General features: G+C 35.8%; 1 protein-coding gene across 19 annotated transcripts in view; it reads right to left on the minus strand.

Moving 5' to 3' along the window:
* The window catches only part of UEVLD (UEV and lactate/malate dehyrogenase domains), a 48802-nt gene that overhangs the window by 17977 nt on the left and 12191 nt on the right, over positions 1-18634 (minus strand). For 3 of the 19 annotated variants that reach the window (XM_036259120.1, XM_036259134.1, XM_036259136.1), the window contains exons 3-7: positions 16046-16111; positions 14316-14479; positions 9454-9589; positions 8021-8139; positions 3873-3975 (exon numbers count right to left, since the gene is read on the minus strand). In XM_036259120.1, coding sequence (XP_036115013.1) covers positions 3873-3975; positions 8021-8139; positions 9454-9589; positions 14316-14479; positions 16046-16111 — 588 coding nt within the window. Of the gene's footprint in view, positions 1-3872; positions 3976-8016; positions 8140-9453; positions 9590-14315; positions 14480-14863; positions 14897-16045; positions 16112-16356; positions 16416-16638; positions 16694-16781; positions 16891-18634 lie in introns of those variants that run through there. The other 16 variants (XR_004959273.1, XR_004959272.1, XM_036259122.1 and 13 more) reach the window with 15 other exon arrangements.

Genomic DNA, 18634 nt, shown 5'->3' on the forward strand with positions numbered 1-18634 from the left:
AGCAGTGCTATTTATAATAGCTAAGATCTGGAAACAGCCCAACTGTCCATCAGTAGATGAGTGGATAAAAAAGCTGTGGTACATTTACACAATGGAATAGTATGCAGCTAAAGAAAGATCTCTTACTCTTTGAGGCAGCATGGAGGCACCTGGAGAGTATTATGCTAATCGAAATAAGCCAGTCAGAGAAAGGCTAGTATCACATGATCTCACTTATTTTTGGAATCAAATGAACAAAATACACTGATGAACAAAATAGATCCAGAGACATGGAAGTAGGGAATAGACTGATGAACCTTAGAGGGAAAGGGAGTAGGGGTGTGAGGGAAGGGGAGTGGGGATGGGCTACAAGAGATAAAGCAAAGAACTTATATGCATATGTGCATAATCAGTAGACACAAACAATAGTGTGGTGAAGATGGGGGTGGAGTTGGGTGGTAGGAAGGAGGCAGTGAATGGGGGGAAAAAAGGAGGGATATCTATAATACTTTCAACAATAAAGATACATTTAAAAAAATAATAATTTTGTATTTTTCAATTACAGTTGACATACTATCTGATAGTTTCAGGTATACAACCTAGTGATTAGACATTTATATAACTAATGAAATGATTACTCTAATAAATCTAGCACCCATCCGGCACCATACATAATTATCACAATATTACTGACTATATTCCCTATGCCATATTTTACATCCCCATGACTATTTTGTAACTACCAATTTGTGCTTCTTAATCCCTTCACCTCTTTCACCTGCCTCCCTAACCCTCCTCCCCTCTGGCAACTGTCAAAATGTTCTCTGTATATATGAGTCTGTTTCTGTTTTGTTTATTCACTTATTTTGTTCTTTAGATTCTGCATATAAGTGATATGGTATTTGTCTTCTCTGACTTACTTCACTCAGCACAATACCCTCTAGGTTCATCCATGTTGTTGCAAATGGCAAGATCTCATCCTCACAAACAAGTTTTGTTGTTGCTAAATTTCTGTTATGGAGCCACAAAATCACTGCAATCACTTATTTACCGAGCTGGACTACTTTAAAAAATATATGTTTTTATTAATTTTAGAGAGAGAGGAAGTGAGAGGGAGAAAAACACTGACCTGCTGCCTCCTGCATGCCCCCTACTGGAGATCCAGCTGCAACCTGGGCATGTGCCCTGACCAGGAATTGAACCATCGACTTCTTGATGCATGGGTTGACACTCAACCACTGAGCCACACCAGCCGGGTGAAACAACTGTTCTTAACAGTTCCTTAGTATTTCTCTGGGGTTAGTCTTACACATAAACAAGCATAATTGTTTGTGTGTGTATATACAGGGTGGGGCAAAAGTAGGTTTACAGTCATATGGAAAATAATATAATAATTAATGAATAATAACACAAGAATAAACTCTGTTTTGTGTACTCACAACTATAAACCTACTTTTGCCCCACCCTGTATAGTATATTCACATGTTCATATGTACATATGTATATCTTTCCCCCAAAATGTTTTAGTAGCTACCCAAATGGAGCAAAGTACAACTCTAAGATGACCAGTCAGTTTCAATCATCAATGCCTGTTATGAAGGGACATTACTAAAATTTCCAAATGAGTTCAATTTTCAAAAATCATCAATGCACTTCTCCACAGCATAGAACATATTTATGAAATGTTAGTTAATACTATATTTAAAATTACTTCATGTCATAGTAATTAAGTATTATCAGGAATGTGCAACTGAAATTAACAAGGGCAACATGAAACTTGCCCCAAGATAGTGTGCACTCATTCAACATTCCCTATTTGGTGGCAAGTACCATGTCCTATATATCTACTCCAAGGATTCTATTCTTCCAATTATCTGAAACAACAGTTATTGATGGTTAATGAGACACACAGGAAGAAATAATTTCTTCATGTCCTAAATTGCCTCACAATCTCTAGGGTCCATGTACTAATAGTTCCCTAAAGTGATTTGGAAGAGTTAAGAAGTCCCTTAAGGACTTCAGTGCCTGGAAATGACAGGCACAAGAGAATATCTAGCTCACCCAGGGATCTTCTATATGAGGCTTACAAAGGGATTATTAAAGCAACTACTGTATTCTTCCTGAAGAAGAAAAATAAACTCATGTCCTATAGGGATCTAAAGGCTTGCTAGAACTATTACACCCAATTTTTATAACTTAAAGGTAGCATATCAACTTCTCTGACTCACTATTGTTCTTCATACATTTAAGCTTGTGGAACCATTATGTCTCAATATTTTATTTGGAAAATATGGTCAAAGGTCATACAGGGGTCCTAAGTAAGAAAAGGCAAAGGAAGACCAAACAACTACAACATGTTACAAACTGACTTTCACTACAACCTGGTTTTGGAAGGTTAGAATAAACACTCTGTAGTGTTTAGAGCAGCGGTTCTCAACCTGTGGGTCCCGACCCCTTTGGGGGTCGAAAGACTCTTTCACAGGGGTCGCCTAAGACCATAGGAAAACACATATTTCTGATGGCGATTCATAACGGTAGCAAAATTATGAAGTAGCAACAAAAATAATTTTATGGTTGGGGGTCACCACAACATGAGGAACTGTATTAAAGGGTCGCGGCATTAGGAAGGTTGAGAACCATTGATTTAGAGTGTTTAAACACTTTCTTGTTCAATGGTCATCCAATTTTTTTGATCATGCATCCCTGGTAATAAAATATTTTTAAGCCCACATCCCCAAATATAGTATTTACCTACATATGTGTGTATATATATATATATATATATGTGTGTGTGTGTGTGTGTATAAATATATATATATACACGCACTAATACATAACATTATAAAATATATGCAAAATTTTAAAATTAAAAATATGAGAAAATTACTTGACATTAAAAATGTATTTATTGATACAAAAACCTTTTTTGTCATTAAAACTTATTTTAACAATATATTTTTAGTGAAAGTAATGTAAATTGAATTTTTAAAAAGAATCTTGGTTTAGTACTTTTGCTATATATCAAGTATTATTCCTCCTGTAGAGATGATAAAACTGAACTTTGAGAGATTATGTAATCTGACAATGTCAGAGCTATAACGTGGCAGAACTAAGATGCAAACCCCCATCTTTCTAACTCTAAAACCAGTGTTCTTAACCAATATATTATGAAAAAGGAAGCAATCAGAGGAAACCAACTTATACTAAAGTGAGACACATAGAAACAATTTCCCTGTGTCCTAAATGGCCTCAGAACCTCTTGGTCCATGTACTAAACAGTCCCCTAAAGTGATTTGAAAGAGGCAGAGAATTAATCCTTCTGACCAATCTAAATATTATTTCCTTATCTGATTCGTTTTTTTTTTTTTTTACTCTTGTTAATATGATCAGTTATAGTCTCTCTATGACTCTGGGTAAGTCACTTAACTTATTTGAATCTTAGTTTCCAAATACATAAATTGAGGGTTTTGGACTAGGTCATCTTTAAGGTACTTTCAGTATTAAAATGCTAGTACTTTAGGCAGAGCACAGAGGATTTTTAGGGCAGTGAAACAACTCTTTATGATACAATAATGGTGGATACATGTCATTATAGATCTGTCCACATCCATAGACTGTACAATGTCAAGAGTGAATCCTAATGTAAACTGCAGACTTTGAATGGTAATGCTTCTAGGTAGGTTCATCAGTTGTATCACTCAGATAGGGAATGTTGACACTAGGGGAGGCTGTGCATGTGTGGAAGCAGGGGGTGTATATGGGAAATTTCTGTACCTTCTGTTCAATATTGCGCTGAACCTAAAACTACTCTAAAAAATAAAGTCTATTAAAAAATTCTAGGATTTAATACAACAGCAAATAAGGCATACATCTCTTAAGCAGAAAAACCAGACCTTTGCTGATCTCCACATTAGGCAGGTTGAAGATATCAAGGTCCATCATCCCTCCTTTAGTCCCCTCTGAGAGGTCTAAGAGGACAAGTCTGTCTGCAATGCCCTGTATAGTATAGTAAGAAAAAGAACAGCATTACATTGGACATGTCCAGTTACTCAATTTAAATTCATTCAGAAGTGAGGGCTAAGGGAGAATACACAGGCTTCATTTGCTGTCTTATGAAGCAAAAGTAACACAATAATAATAAAGGGGATATGCAAGCAAGAAATTATTATGCACTTGAATAATATGATCCTTTAGGCTTGATTGAAAACTGGGACCTAACAGGGGTTAGAGCAGAAGTCACAGATTGCAGGTTTATTTTGGTGGGACGACTAATAAATATGGCTTGGTGCATTCAATATGTTTGCTATTGTTCTTGAGTTTATGCTTTCATTTTCATGTTGTAACTTATATTCTGAAAGAATTTAGAGTAATTTTTTAGTTTACTTTAGCACCTCATTTCTAGCATAAAAGTCAACACTAATGCCAAATTTCTCTTAAAGAAAAAAAAGGATAATAGCCATAGATCTAAAATACAATTATCATGTGGCACTCTCCCCAGAGAGCTCATGGACAATATCTCCACATGCCTGTAGATGGCTCCTTGGGTGCCATGGTGGGCTGACTGTACATGACAACATGGACTATCCTAAAAGTCAAATTACCTTGGAAGGTCTTTTTCCAAAGTAGTAAGGGATCTAAGGATCTCTCCTGTCTTAGAGTACAGAGGCAAGAGTACTCAGAGATCTACCAGACTGTAGGGAAGAAAGTGTAGAAGTTAAGAAAACAACCCAGCTGCCCTGGCCGGTTTGGCTCAGCAGTTAGAGCATCGGCCCACATACCAAAGAGTCCCGGGTTCGATTCCAGCCAAGGGCACATACCAAGGTTGCAGTTTGTCCCCGGCCCCGGTTGGGGTCGTGCGGATGGCAACCAATTGATGTGTCTCTCTCACATCGATGTTTCTCTCTCTCCTTCCACTCTGTCTAAAGATAAATGTAAAAATGTCCTTGGTTGAGGATTAAAAAAAAAAAAAAAAAACAACCCAGCTGTACTACTTATTAGCTCTGTAATGCTGGGCAAGTCACTGAACTTGACCTTACTTCATGGGTTGTAAGGATTAATTATGTGACACAGGGCTGGCAGAGAGCAGTCCTCTCTAAATTATATCTATTAATTTTATTATTGTAACCACACAGGAGAAATGCAAAGAACATGAGTTACCATTTTTCATTTATCAGACATGCAAACATTCAAAAGTTTAACAACTGTGAAAAACAGGTATTTACATATACTGTAGGTATGAGAATAAACTGGTATAGTTTACATAGGAGATAATTTGACAATTTCTATCAAAATTTAAAAAATAACTCCTTTAATCCATCCATCCTTTAATCCTCATTTGTATAAATTATCCTACAAGTTTATTAGTACATATAAGATAATGATACAATATGTGTAAGCATAAGGATATTCAAAAGATTAGAGGTAGCATTTGAGATCTTGCTTCCAGAACATGTTGCCTCCTTGGCTCAAAGAAACTCATAAGAAAAACAAAAAACAAACAAACAAACAAAACTAGAAATTACCTAAATGTCCATCAATAATAACAATAATAACGAAGCAGTATAACACAGTGATTTGGAGCAGAGCTTCTCAAGATTTAAGGGATCACATTTAACAGATCAGTGAAGCACACGGATCACCCCTTGGTTTTGTTAAAATGCCGATTTCTACCATAGGTCTGGAGTGGGACCTGAGATTATGCACTTATAATAATATCTCAGGTGATGTCAATGCTGCTGATCTGAAACCACACGTGAGTAGTAAGGATCTAGAATATAGGTTCTATAAATTTGTCCAGCTTCAAATCCCCACTCCTTTTATTAACAGTGTGACTTTGGGCAAGTTGGGTAACCTCCCCATGCCCTGGTTTCTTCATTTGTAAAACAGCAGTAATGATGGTATCTAAGCCACAGGTTTCTGTAAAAATGAGTCATGTTTAGATGAGTACCTGACACCTAGTTAAGCATTCAGTAAAGGTCAGTTACTGCTGCTACTATCACTACTACATACTACTGTCACTACTATGGCTACTGTTGTTGTATTTGAATATTGTTACCTTGTACCAAAATATTAATGTTTAATAAGAAAAATGGAAAATATTTTCCATCTAGACAGTGCACAAAGAAATACTGACAGTGAGACTCTTCTAACAGCTAAAGAAACATGGCTTTAAGAGGCCTTTTCTTTGTTTTAACAAAAAAAAGGAAACTGATAAAATTTAGTACTATTAAGGATGTCAAAAATCTGGTTGATGTGCACATTTTTATTAGCAGCATAAATTAGTTTTCCCTTTTTGAAGAGCAATGCTGCAATATGTAATAAGTGCCATAAAACCCATCCATGCCCTCTGACTCACTAGTACTATTTTTGAGATTATGCACACCTAAACAAAATGCAGATGAGAAAATAAGCAATTTGTAAAGCAATGTTTATAGAAACATTCTATTTAGTAACAAAAGAACTGAAAACAATTTCAATTCCAATTAAGAGGGAACACTATATCCTGATGGAGTTAGCATATATTGTTCTGAGCAGCCAGCCTTAAAATTTTCTAGCTCCCTGGATACAATTTAATTATTTGCTGAAGTAGAACCTACCTCCAAGACATATATATGAGTCTTTTTAAAAAAATATGTTTTTATTGATTTTTTTTGAGAGAGAGAGACAGAAACATCGACAGATGTGAGAGAGAAGCATTGATGGGCTGCGTCCTGCACACCCTCTACGGGGGATCGAGCCCGAAACCCCGGGCACGTGCCCTGACTAAGAATCAAATAGGGACCTCTCAGTACATGGGACGATGCTCAATCCACTGAGGCATACCGGCTGGGTTATGTGAGTCTTAAATGGAAGAAATTAGATGGGAAGGAAAGGGAAAAATCTAGACAGGCAAACAATAAAATTTTAATAGACTAGAAAACTAAATGCCAGCTACCAAATAAATTATAAAGGAAGAGTTATTCTATTCTGGGCTATATCCCTCAAATGACATAGACATGCTGTTACCATGATATTGGGCCCTGGATATCTTTTGAACCACTCTGGAAAGGAATTTAAATACCTTTCTGAAAATAATTTATGTAGATAAGATTTGTAAAAAGGACTGATAAAAAATAAACAAATCTCAAATTATCAACTCAGGAACTACGATCCTAAAAGAAAGCAGAGTTGCCCAGCCGGTGTGGCTCAGTGGATTGAGCATTGTTCCATGGGCTAAGAGATCCTAGTTTGATTCCCCATTAGGGCACAGCCCGGGTTGCGGGCTCGATCCCCAGTTGGGGGCGTGCAGGAAGAAGGTGATGGAGGTTTCTTTCTCACATCAATGTTTTGATCTCTCTCTCCCTTCCTCTCTCTAAAAAATCAATGAAAACAAAACAAAATAAAAGCAGAGTGAATTACAAAAGAAAACCTTAAAAATTCTAATTTTAGAAAGAGCTAAAAAGTTATTAAATAAGAGTTTAATTAAAGTAGCATGACTCAGGAAACAAAAGAATTTGTGATGAAGTCAGATGAATATCAAGTTGAGGTTACCCTTGAATTAGGTTGATGAGCTCATTATTCAAACCACTTTTTCAAAGCCTATTCCATGACTAACTACTAATTAAGAGGCAACATTACTAATGAAAGCTTTCAGCTTATTTTTTTTTAAATCAACTAATTAAATATATTTTAAGGCAAAATGAGGCTTTCCCACATGATAAAATTAAGCCTTCATTTCCTGTGCGTTAAACATAAACTACCTAAAAGTACAGCAATATGAACCCTGGCCAGTTTTGCTCAGTGGTTAGAGCGTCAGCCTGCAGTCCAGAGAGACCCAGTTCGGTTCCCGCTAAGGGAGCATACCTCGGTTGCAGTTTGTCCCCGGCCCTGGTTGGTTGTGCGGGTGGCAGCCACTCCATGTGTCCCTTTCACGTCGATGTTTCTCTCTCTCTCCCTCCCACTCTATCTGAACAAAAAATGGAAAAATGTCCTAGGGTGAGGATAAAAAAAAAAATAGTACAGCAATATGATATATGTATTTATAATCATCATGCTTACCTACCTTTGCTGAAATTGCTAATGTGCAGGCAACTCCCAGTTCACCACCTCCAACCACAGTAATTTTCTTTATTGTTTTATTCTCATGATTTGCCCAGTTCTTTGAATTTATGTCTGAGACACCTAGAAAGAAAAGTGAATGATTATGACAATTAAAAAATAATATAAAAAATCTTTTTAGCATCTTTCAAAAAAATATACCAAGCTTTAATAACCTGGACAGAAAACATGGTGCTAGTCCATAACAGGCAGTTAAAAATACTTGCTGAATAAATGGAATGCTGGAAAGAAGGAATCTCATATTAAATATTCCACTAAATAAAGGCTACCCTTTTAAAAAGAAAATATCTTTCTAAACATTTAAAAAATATTATATAAGACAAAAAAAAGGATTACCATAATTCCAAAAAACATTCTGATTCTTACTGTTCTGGTCTAAAATACAAAAAATATTTAACACCTTACAAAATTTTGCAAGCATGGGTTGTTTTGCTTAATACTTAATGAGAAATAGTGAAAATCACAGACTTTCTGGCCCAATATATTGATATGAGGCAAAAAGCCACATAAACATATAATAATAAAAGTTTGTTAATACAGGGGATGACAAACATAGGTTTACAGTTGTGAGTGAAACACAGAGTTTATTCTTGTATTATTTATTTATTTATTAATTATTGTATTACTTTTCTTTTTATTATTATTGTTATTATTTTGTATTCTTACTTATCATTTATCTTTTAGGTAATAATGGATGGTAATTTAGCCTACTTTTGCCCACTCCTGCATATATCAAATGGTTTTGAACAAAACATAAATTGTTTTATTCTCTGTATGAGAGTAATCTTTTACATTTAAAAAAATCCTCACTTGAAGATATGTTTTATTGATTTTTTTAAAAAACATTTTTTTATTGATTTTTAGAGAAAAAGGAAGGGAGAGGGAGAAAGAAACATTGATGTAAGAGCAAAACATTGATCAGCTGCCTCCTGCATGATCCTTCCCAGGATTGAACCTTCGACCTGGGCATGTGTCCCCACTGGGGAACTGAATGGGCAACCCTTCCATGCACAGGATGCTGCCCAACCAATGAGCCACACCAGCCAGGGCTGTTTTTATTGATTTTTAGAGAGAGAGGAAGGGAGAGAGAGAAACATTAATCAGTTGCTTCCCATACATGCCCCAACTGGGGATTGAAACCTAGTTATGTGCCCTGACTGAGAATTGGACCTTTGACCTTTTAGTTTATGGGATGATGGTCCAACCAATTGAGCCACACTGGTCAGGTCTAATCTTTTACATTTTAAGAAATCATTGGAAATGTATGGTAGGTAATACTTACCTACTTATGACAGATGTACATGTATTTAGTTATAAAAATAAAGGCTATTAGTGAAAAGTTATAAACTCATAACTCTGATTAACGAAAATACAAACCTTCAGTGATTTTTGCGATATAGGCTAGCAAGTCCGCCTGCCTTGCCTCATCAGATGATGATAGAGAATATAGGGGAAGTTCCTCTTGAAACTTGTCAATCATTTCTTTAATTAATCCTACAATGACAGATTTAGGCTGCAGAATACACACAAAGGGAAGAGTTATGCAAACATTTTGCTAACAAATACTACCTTGTTAATCTATACATCATTATAGTTAGCCAAAACAAAGTATTATATTATGTTCTCATTTTTTGAAAACTACCATAGAAATTATGAGATACCTTCAACTATTTTAATATTTTTGACTAAAAAATTACTTAATTCTTTTAACTGAAAAATGAAGGGAGACATGCTAAATCCACATTTCTAAAATGTGGGGAAATAACATGCACGTGCTTATGACTGGGAGCGGTCTTTGTTTTACTTTTTATTTTGAAATAATTGCAAACAAAAAAGTTGCAAAAATAGGATAAAGAATTTGTATTCTATATACTCCCCACCCAGACCACAATTTTATCACATTTGCTCTTTCCATCTCTATATTTTTCTGAACTGAGAGTAAACTGAAGATATGATACCTCTTCATCCCTAAATACTGAGGCATAGCGTGAAGACATAAAATGAAGACAGCGTAGTCAAGCTGCTAAATTACTAAAATAAAGTAGGTTAAGGCATGAGAAATTGATTCTATTCTTGTTTTAATGAGCCTGGAAATTTAAACTTTTGAACTTTCTAGTCCTGTGTCAATGCCTGGATATATACCAAACGGCCAGATAACCCTCTGATTACTTGCTAAAGGACTAAGGAAAGAATGGTCATGTACCCAGACTACCTGTCATTCAGACCACTGGTCATCTAAAATATTACCATCTTGGACCTATCCAGAGGCTAAGAAAGCAGGACTGATTCTTCTCAACAATGTACTTTTAGCCCTGGCCAGTTTGGCTCAGCGGTTAGAGTGTTGATCTGTGGTCCAGAGAGACCTGGGTTTGGTTCCCACTAAGGGCATGTACCTTGGTTGCAGTTTGTCCCTGGCCCTGGTTGGTCGTGTGGGTGGCAGCCACTCAATGTGTTCCTTTCACGTCGATGTTTCTCTCTGTCTCTCTCTCTCCCTCTCTCTCCCTCCCACTCTATCTGAACAAAAAATTGAAAAATGTCCTCAGGTGAGGATAAAAAAAAAAGAAGGTACTTTTTAAAAAAAATTTTTTTTCCTTTATTGATTTTTAGAGAGAGAGGAAGTGAGGAGAGAGACCTACACACATTGATGAGAGAGAACATCGATTGGTCACCTCCTGCATACCCCCCACTGGGGGTTTGGCCCACAACCTGGGTATGTATCCTGACTGGGAATCGAACTGGCAACCTCTTGGTGCATGGGTCGACACTCAACCACTGAGCCACACTGGCTGGACAAAAGAATGTACTTTTTACTATAAGAATTTAGCTTTTCTTTCTTTTTTAGAATACTCTGGGTATTGCCTAGCTATGTTTCCATTTTGCAAACCCACTAACACCTTGAATAAATCTTAATCATTTACTTCTAGCCAAAGCCTTCAGACTCTTTTTTAGTTCATTCAATGATCTTATAATGTATATTTCCCAAAAGAAAAACAGACATTTTAAAATCATTATCAAATCAGAAAATTAACATCGATCAAATATTATCTAATCTGGTACTGTTTCTTTTCATTTAACTGGTTAAGCAACCTTAGTGAAATTTATTTAACCTGTCTCAGCTTCAATGTTATCAATGATATAATGTAAACAATAAATCCCAAGTGGCTGATATGAGAAACAAATGAGCCAAACTATACACCCTGAATATAAAATTGATGTTTAGTATTATTATTGTTAGGAATATTTAGTAGTTTGCTCATTTAAAAATGGGCTGAATTTCTCAGTGTTTGGGTTTCATTATTTATAAACTAAGAGGATGAGGCCATTAGGATAAAAAACTCAAACACCTTTAAAGACCAAGCAGACAACACAATGTATGAAGTTGTCAAGGATAAGAAAATTTGGGGAGACGGTTAGCGGCAGATTGAAAAGAATACATGTATAGGCATTCAAATTCATATTAAGAACAAAACAAAACTACTGTGCCATTCAAATAAAATTCTATAGGCCTAATACAGTACACTGGATCTCTTGAGGAAAACATCTGTAATCCTGAAAACATCTGTAAGCCTAGACAACCTCTAGATTCTTTCTAGCTCCAAAATTCCATATAATTATACTACATAATTATAATTCCAATTGCATGTGGAACTTATATTTACTGTAGTTAATTTTAAATAGGGCAATTTAAATAACATAATGTGTTTGTTTTTTTTATCCTCACCCGAGGACATTTTTTGCATTCATCTTCAGACAGAGCAGGAGGGAGACAGGGAGGAAGAGAGAGAGAGAGAAAAACATCAATGTGAGAGAGACTGGTTGCCACCCACACGACCCCGGGGACAAACTGCAACTGAGGTACGTGCCCTTAGTGGGAACTGAACCCGGGTCTCTCTGATCCGTGGGCCAACACTCTAACCACTGAGCAAACCGGCCAGGGTGGTAATGTCTTCTTAAGACTAGTTTTAGCTTATAAGAAAGAAGTTCAGAATAGCAAAATAAAGTTAATACTGTCTGAACTGAAATCAAGCAATACCTCAACTAGATTATAGGATTATTTCTGAGTATTTATTAAACAAGCAAACAAATAAAACTATGAAAAGAGATACCAAAGAAAATGAGAAAGAAAAAATATAGGAAGTATGAATTCCCACAACAGGGCACAGATGTAAAAATATCTTTTGACTTTTGAGGACAGTCAAAAAAAAAAAGAAAAGAATAAAAAGAAGGGTAAAATGGATGAAGGAGATAGACAAAAAAGGAGAAAAATATATGATCAATAGAAAATTTAAAAAAAATTTATTTCTTTTTAGCCAAAGAACTAAGCATAAGATTAAGACAGCATTTTTGTCCTTATAATGGACTAATTTTTACCAAGATCCATTCATAACATTTAACTGAAAATCTTATTTAAATCACCAAGTAATACAAATAATATACAAGTTCATAAAATAAAAGGTCAGTGTTTTTCCACCTAAACTTCATTACCGACAATCTGGTATAAATTCTTTCTTTTACTATTTCTCTTTTTTCCTCCTTTTTAAAGGTTTTATATATATTAAGAATATAGAAACCATAAAGAAATTAAAATGTATCCACAAATGCACATCTTTTTATAGGATATATATAAAATAAGAAGTGATAATCCTAACGCCATCCTTTATGGCAAACTCACTTGACTCCATATATCCCTGACCTCCTATTCTGCAACTTTCTGGGAACATATAAAGATATTATAGCCCGGCTGGGTTGGCTCAGTGGTTGAACATGGATCCATGCACCAACAGGTCACCGGTTCCATTCCCAGTCAGGGCACATGCCCAGGTTATGGGCCAAATTCCCAGTGCGGGGCATGCAAGAGGTGGCCAATCGATGTTTTCTCTCATCAATGTTTTTTCTCATCAATGTTTCTATCTCTCCCTCCCTCTTCTTTCCTCTCTAAAATCAAGAGAGAAAAAAGAAGTAAAAAAAAAAAAAAGATATTATAAATTATCTTTTCATAAATATTTTAATTACTTATAAAAATGAGAACATTTAAAAATAAATGTAAAGAGATAAGCAAAGATTTATTTTATTTTATAATACCTTCTGTTAGAGCAAAGGGTGCTATAAAATAGGTACTGCCTACACTGATTTCAACTGATGGTAGATATGCAGCATTCTGCCTATCTCTTGGAAGCCGATTTGGCAATAGGTAAGAATAGCCTTCAAAATATTTATAACCTTTGCCTGACCAGTGTGGCTCAGTGGTTGAGTGTTGACTCATGCACCAAGAGGTCGCCAGTTCGATTTCCGGTCAGGGCACACTGCCCAGGTTGTGGGCCCGATCCCCAGTGGGGGCATGCTGGCCTCGGCCAATCGATGTTCTCTCTCATCGATGTTTCTCTCTCTCTCTCTCCCTCTGCCTTCCTCTCTCTCTAAAATCAATAAAGAAAAAGTATTTTAAAAAATATTTATAACTTTTGATCCAATTATTCCATTCCTAGAGATTTATATCATTGCTTGATATAATGGTAGATAAAAAATGCAGAATATGCCCTGGCCGGTTTGGTTCAGCAGTTAGAGCATTGGCCTGTGGACCTAAGAGTCATGGGTTCAATTCTGGTCAAGGGCACATACCTCAGATGCGATTTGGTACCCTGCCCTGGTCAGAGTCATGCAGGAGACAACCAATCAATGTGTCTCACATCGATGTTTCTCTCTCTCTCTTTCTCTCTCCCTCTGTCCCTCCTACTCTATCTGAAGATAAATGGAAAAATATCCTTGGGTGAGGATTAAATAAAGAAAAGAAAAATTCAGAATACAAAACTGCATGATGTGAGGATTTGTAAAACAAGTAAATTACAGTTATAACGTGGGTGAATTAAAAAATGTTAATGCTCAGTTAAAACAAAGCACATAACGGATTATATAAATATACTAAAGGTCACAAACCCGCAAAACTACAAATAAATACATATATTACATAAGAATCTTTAATAGAGAGGGACTAGGAAATGATGCCCAATATCTTGCTAGTAGCTTTACCAAGCAGCAAAAGATAAGGAGCAAACAACAGTTGGCTCCTAGACTCAAAGAGAGCAGCTTCAGGCAGGCTGCTGTCATCAGGGTTCCGGGACTCAGCTGACCCCTGACAGCTTCATTTCAAACTAAAATTTAGTAACTTATTTGTTACTTTGATTCACTAGAATCAAAGATAAATATTCAGAAAAATATTCAAAGAAAATCCAAATTGGTCTTACATGGCTCCAGTTTTGGAGGTAGGGCAAGTATATTCTGCCTTGAGCATCCACGTGTTTTCCAACTGAGATTCCCATATTTGCAGTTGGCTTTAAGAAGCAAATGGGGGGAGCAAAAGGGTGAGAATCCAAAATCCACAAACGAATTGGTATGTTATATGTATTACCTATTTGAGACAAAATAAACACACTTCAAAAAATAATAAGACATGCACATTTACGGTATAGCTAGATGGCATTTTAAAATGTGTAGTCAAGTTTATATATAAAAAATTTATGTAAATCAAGGCCCATTTTCCCCATTTCATCTACATTAACATTGGAAATATGTTCTCATTAAATCACCAGCATAACGTTTGAAGAAATTTAATTAAGACATCCAATTCAATTCAATAAATATTTACAAGATCTATTGTATCAGGAGTTTGAGATACTTCATTTTCTCTATGTAATCTTCTTTGCTCCACCCAAGCAGAGCTACTGTACTTTTCTTGAATAGTAGTGGGCATTTATATTTTTATAGTTCTTCTGCACTGAAGTTATTTACTTACAGTTGTTCCTCCTTTTATACTGTAAACTTCTTCCTAAGAGAGGATTATATATTATTCATTTCTATATCCCCTGCACCATATATAGTGCCTAACATACTGCTTGCTCAATAAAAGTTTCTTATGTAATTAAGAATGACTGAATAATAAACAAATAAAAAAATAAGTGAATGAGTAAAGATGAATTTGATACTGGCCTCCTAGTTGCTCACTAATTGCAGGTACTATAGCATACAAGAAGTTAGTTTTGATACATAGAACTTAGAGCTGAAAATAACCTTCATAGTTACCTTGTCCAGAGGCTCTTAAATTTTAGTGTACTGAGATAGGAAGTTGTGTGCATACTCTTCCAATTGTATGTCATGCCTACAGAGGGCCAAAATGTGACTGCCTTGGTTGCCAGGAAGCTCAAAGCTAAACCTAATGTAAGTATAAAAACTAAATTTAGCCCGGCTGGTGTGGCTCAGTGGTGTTTTTCAAATCACACTATATAAGCAACCTCTTGCGATACTGGTCTTAAAGGTTAGCCCTCTTAAATATTGGAGGAAGTAGGTCTGGACAAATAGGAAGAGTTGTGTATAGGGAAGTTAGTGATTTATTTTTTTCTTTTTGGGAAAACGTCCAACTATTTTAACCTGTCAGGTCACCGAAAATGTGTTGCTTTTTTGAGCTTTAATGACCCCTGTGTTTTAAAGTTTTCCTATTGGGAGCTTGAAGTTCTAGCCTGATAACAGATGTGTAGTCTTAGGTAAATCACTTGACTAGGCTTAGTTTCAGTTTCACCTATAGAATGGGGATAATGCTACATCACATAGAGGAAAAGGAAAAGAAACTCTCCATTGATATAATGAAGAAAATGGTGGAGATTCCTAGTCCACTATGGAAAACAGAGATAACTCTCCACCAGACCAAGCCTATGTCTGTCTTGCTCTCCTCTGAACCCCAGCACCTAGCAGAGTAGTGGGCACATAGCTGACATTTAATAAATATTTACTGAATTGAACTGAGTATGTTGATATTAATCTAGGCCTTCCATGACAGAGAGCATAATCTGCTATATTCAATAAGGTTCTGTAAAGAACATATACACATCAAAACACTTTGAGACTATTATGGCACTAAATAAAGTTCTTATTAAACTGCTCTTTTAGAAAATTCCCCAAATTTCTCGACTTCCACACTTACCCTGATACATCACAGGAAGAGTACCGGTGAAATTCAGCAAGTCTTTCTGGGAACTATCTTTGAAAACTGAAAGGAAAAAAAAGCCTCAAAATGTGCAATCAAAGTAGGAAGAGGAGTCCAAGTCAACTCAATGGCAGGTAACAAATATGCACATATACATATACAGAAACACATAATTTCTAAATACCATCATCTAGGAATCAGTAAAAATGTTGACAAAGGAAAATTACTAGATTTTTTTTTCTAGAAAGCAGAGCAGGTAGGTGAAAGATCATAGGCTTTGATACTGAAATCCCAAGTTGTAGGCCCACCTTCCCCACTTAGAAGCATGTGACTTTTGGTTAATCTCTTTGACCTTCAGTTTGATCATCTATAAAATAAAGATAATAAGAGTGCATCACAAAATTGTCATAAGGATCTAATGAGATAATGTGTAAACAAGTAAAGGATTATAAAATGTGGGACCATTATCAAATAATTGTCATGTAACAAATCAGTCACAATCACTTTCAGAAATCAAATTGTAACTTTTATAATAAGAAAAAATGTTAGTTTTATTTTTGAAAGTGACCTTTTAGAAAGATCATAATTACCTTCTTTGGTTTCCCTAACACCATTATTCTCAGTCTTTACTCAGTCTTCACATCCCTGAAATTTCAATTTACCCATCAATATCTGGGATACACTGATGGAGAACTAATGCCCTAATTTCTGAACTGAATACAGAAAAAACTACCTTTGGTTTCAAACTTGGAATGTAGTCCTTGGAATGTAGTCCTTTTAGTACCTCAGTAACTATACTATTTAGGCAGTGGAAGAAAAAATTCCAAGTAGATTTGATTATCTATTAGAAAGGGAAAAGAGAAAACCAAGTTGTCAGAAAACTCAAGGCCAAGGGTATATACATTAGTACAAATGTTTACCTTGAACTATATAAATAAAAGGTAACCATGGGTGAAGAGATCACTCCATGGCAAAAATTAAAATGGAAAGAGATGTGGAACAGGGACTGTTTCTCAGGGACACAGAATAAGCTAGACATGTGGTAGAGAAACTATAGGTGTAAATATTTATTATCCAATCAAATTATTCAAAAAGCCAAAATAAAAGTAATTAAGATGCATGATTATCATTGTCTTCAACAATAAAATGTACATTGACAACATAACTCCTATAGCTTGAGGGTCTAATGGCACCCTTGCTCACTTTCTCTAGATAGGAAAAATGAGAATAAGAACTGACTGGTATAATAAATCTATATAATGAAGAAACACATTATAAAAGGATAAACAGTACTCAAGAAGATGGCAAGACAGACATGGGTACAAACCCCAACTCTATCCCTAACTAGCTTTGTAATCTTGAGCAATTTATTTAAACTCTCTGAGCCTTGATTTCTTTATCTGAAAAATGAAAATGATAATACTTACTTCACAGCTTTGGTTATAAAAAAAATGTCAGATAACATAGATAAAACATTTGGAAGCACATCTGGCATTCAATAAGTAATAGCTGTTACATCCTCTACCCCAGGCACTTATGCAACACCAAACAACTAGGTGCCAATCAAAAGAGGCTAGTCACTGCCCAGCTGATGTGGTTCAGTGGACTGAGCATCATTCCATGGACTGAGAGGTCCCAGATTAACTCCCAGTCAGGGCACATGCCCTTGTTGCAGGCTTGATCCACGGGAAGGGGCGTGCAGGAGGCAGCCGATTGATGTTTCTCTCTCACATCGATATTTCTCTCTCTCCTTTCCTCTCTCTAAAAAATCAGTAAAAACATATTAAAAAAATAAGAGGCCAGTCACAGATGGGCCAGACTCTAATAATTTCTTCCACATATAAAATTAGCTATTCCTAAGAAACATTTCGATAACTCCACAAAATTTCTAATATATAAATCTGAATTAGATACATTTTCTTAACCTAAACTAATTCAAATATAAAATATACCACTGTATTAGAAATCAGTTTTTCAAAACTGTATTGACTAATTCATGGGTCCTAAAATTAATTTAGTGAGTCTCAATTAGCATTTGTTTGTAAATGGAATGCAATGAGTAGAAGAGAAAATGCCAGAGTGTCCAAAGTATTTTAGTTACGTAATATATGGGGTCATGACACAAAATGTACTTCCAAGTATGGGTTGTGGTCAGAAAATTTTGAAAGACAGTAAAGTAAAATCTTTCTTAGGTAGCCACACTCTATAATAAGTAAATAAGATAACTAAGACTTTGTTACTAATAATTTCGAACCAACCATAAACAATATGTGGTAGGCAGAATAATGGCCTCCAAAGATATCCAATACCCTAATCCTTAGAACCTGTGAATATGTTAACCTTACTTGGCAAAGAGGCTCTGTAGATGTAATTGAGTTAAGGACCCTGAGATAGGAAATTATTCTGTATTATTACAGTGGACCTAATCACATGGGTCCTTAAAAGCAGAGAACCTGCCCTGGCCGGTTTTGCTCAGCGGTTAGAGAGTCGGCCTGTGGTCCAGAGAGACCCGGGTTCGGTTCCCGCTAAGGGCATGTACCTCGGTTGCAGTTTGTCCCTGGCCCTGGTGGGGTTGTGTGGGTGGCA

The sequence above is a fragment of the Molossus molossus genome, unplaced genomic scaffold, assembly GCF_014108415.1.
Source record: "Molossus molossus isolate mMolMol1 unplaced genomic scaffold, mMolMol1.p scaffold_m16_p_13, whole genome shotgun sequence".
Taxonomy (NCBI): domain Eukaryota; kingdom Metazoa; phylum Chordata; class Mammalia; order Chiroptera; family Molossidae; genus Molossus; species Molossus molossus.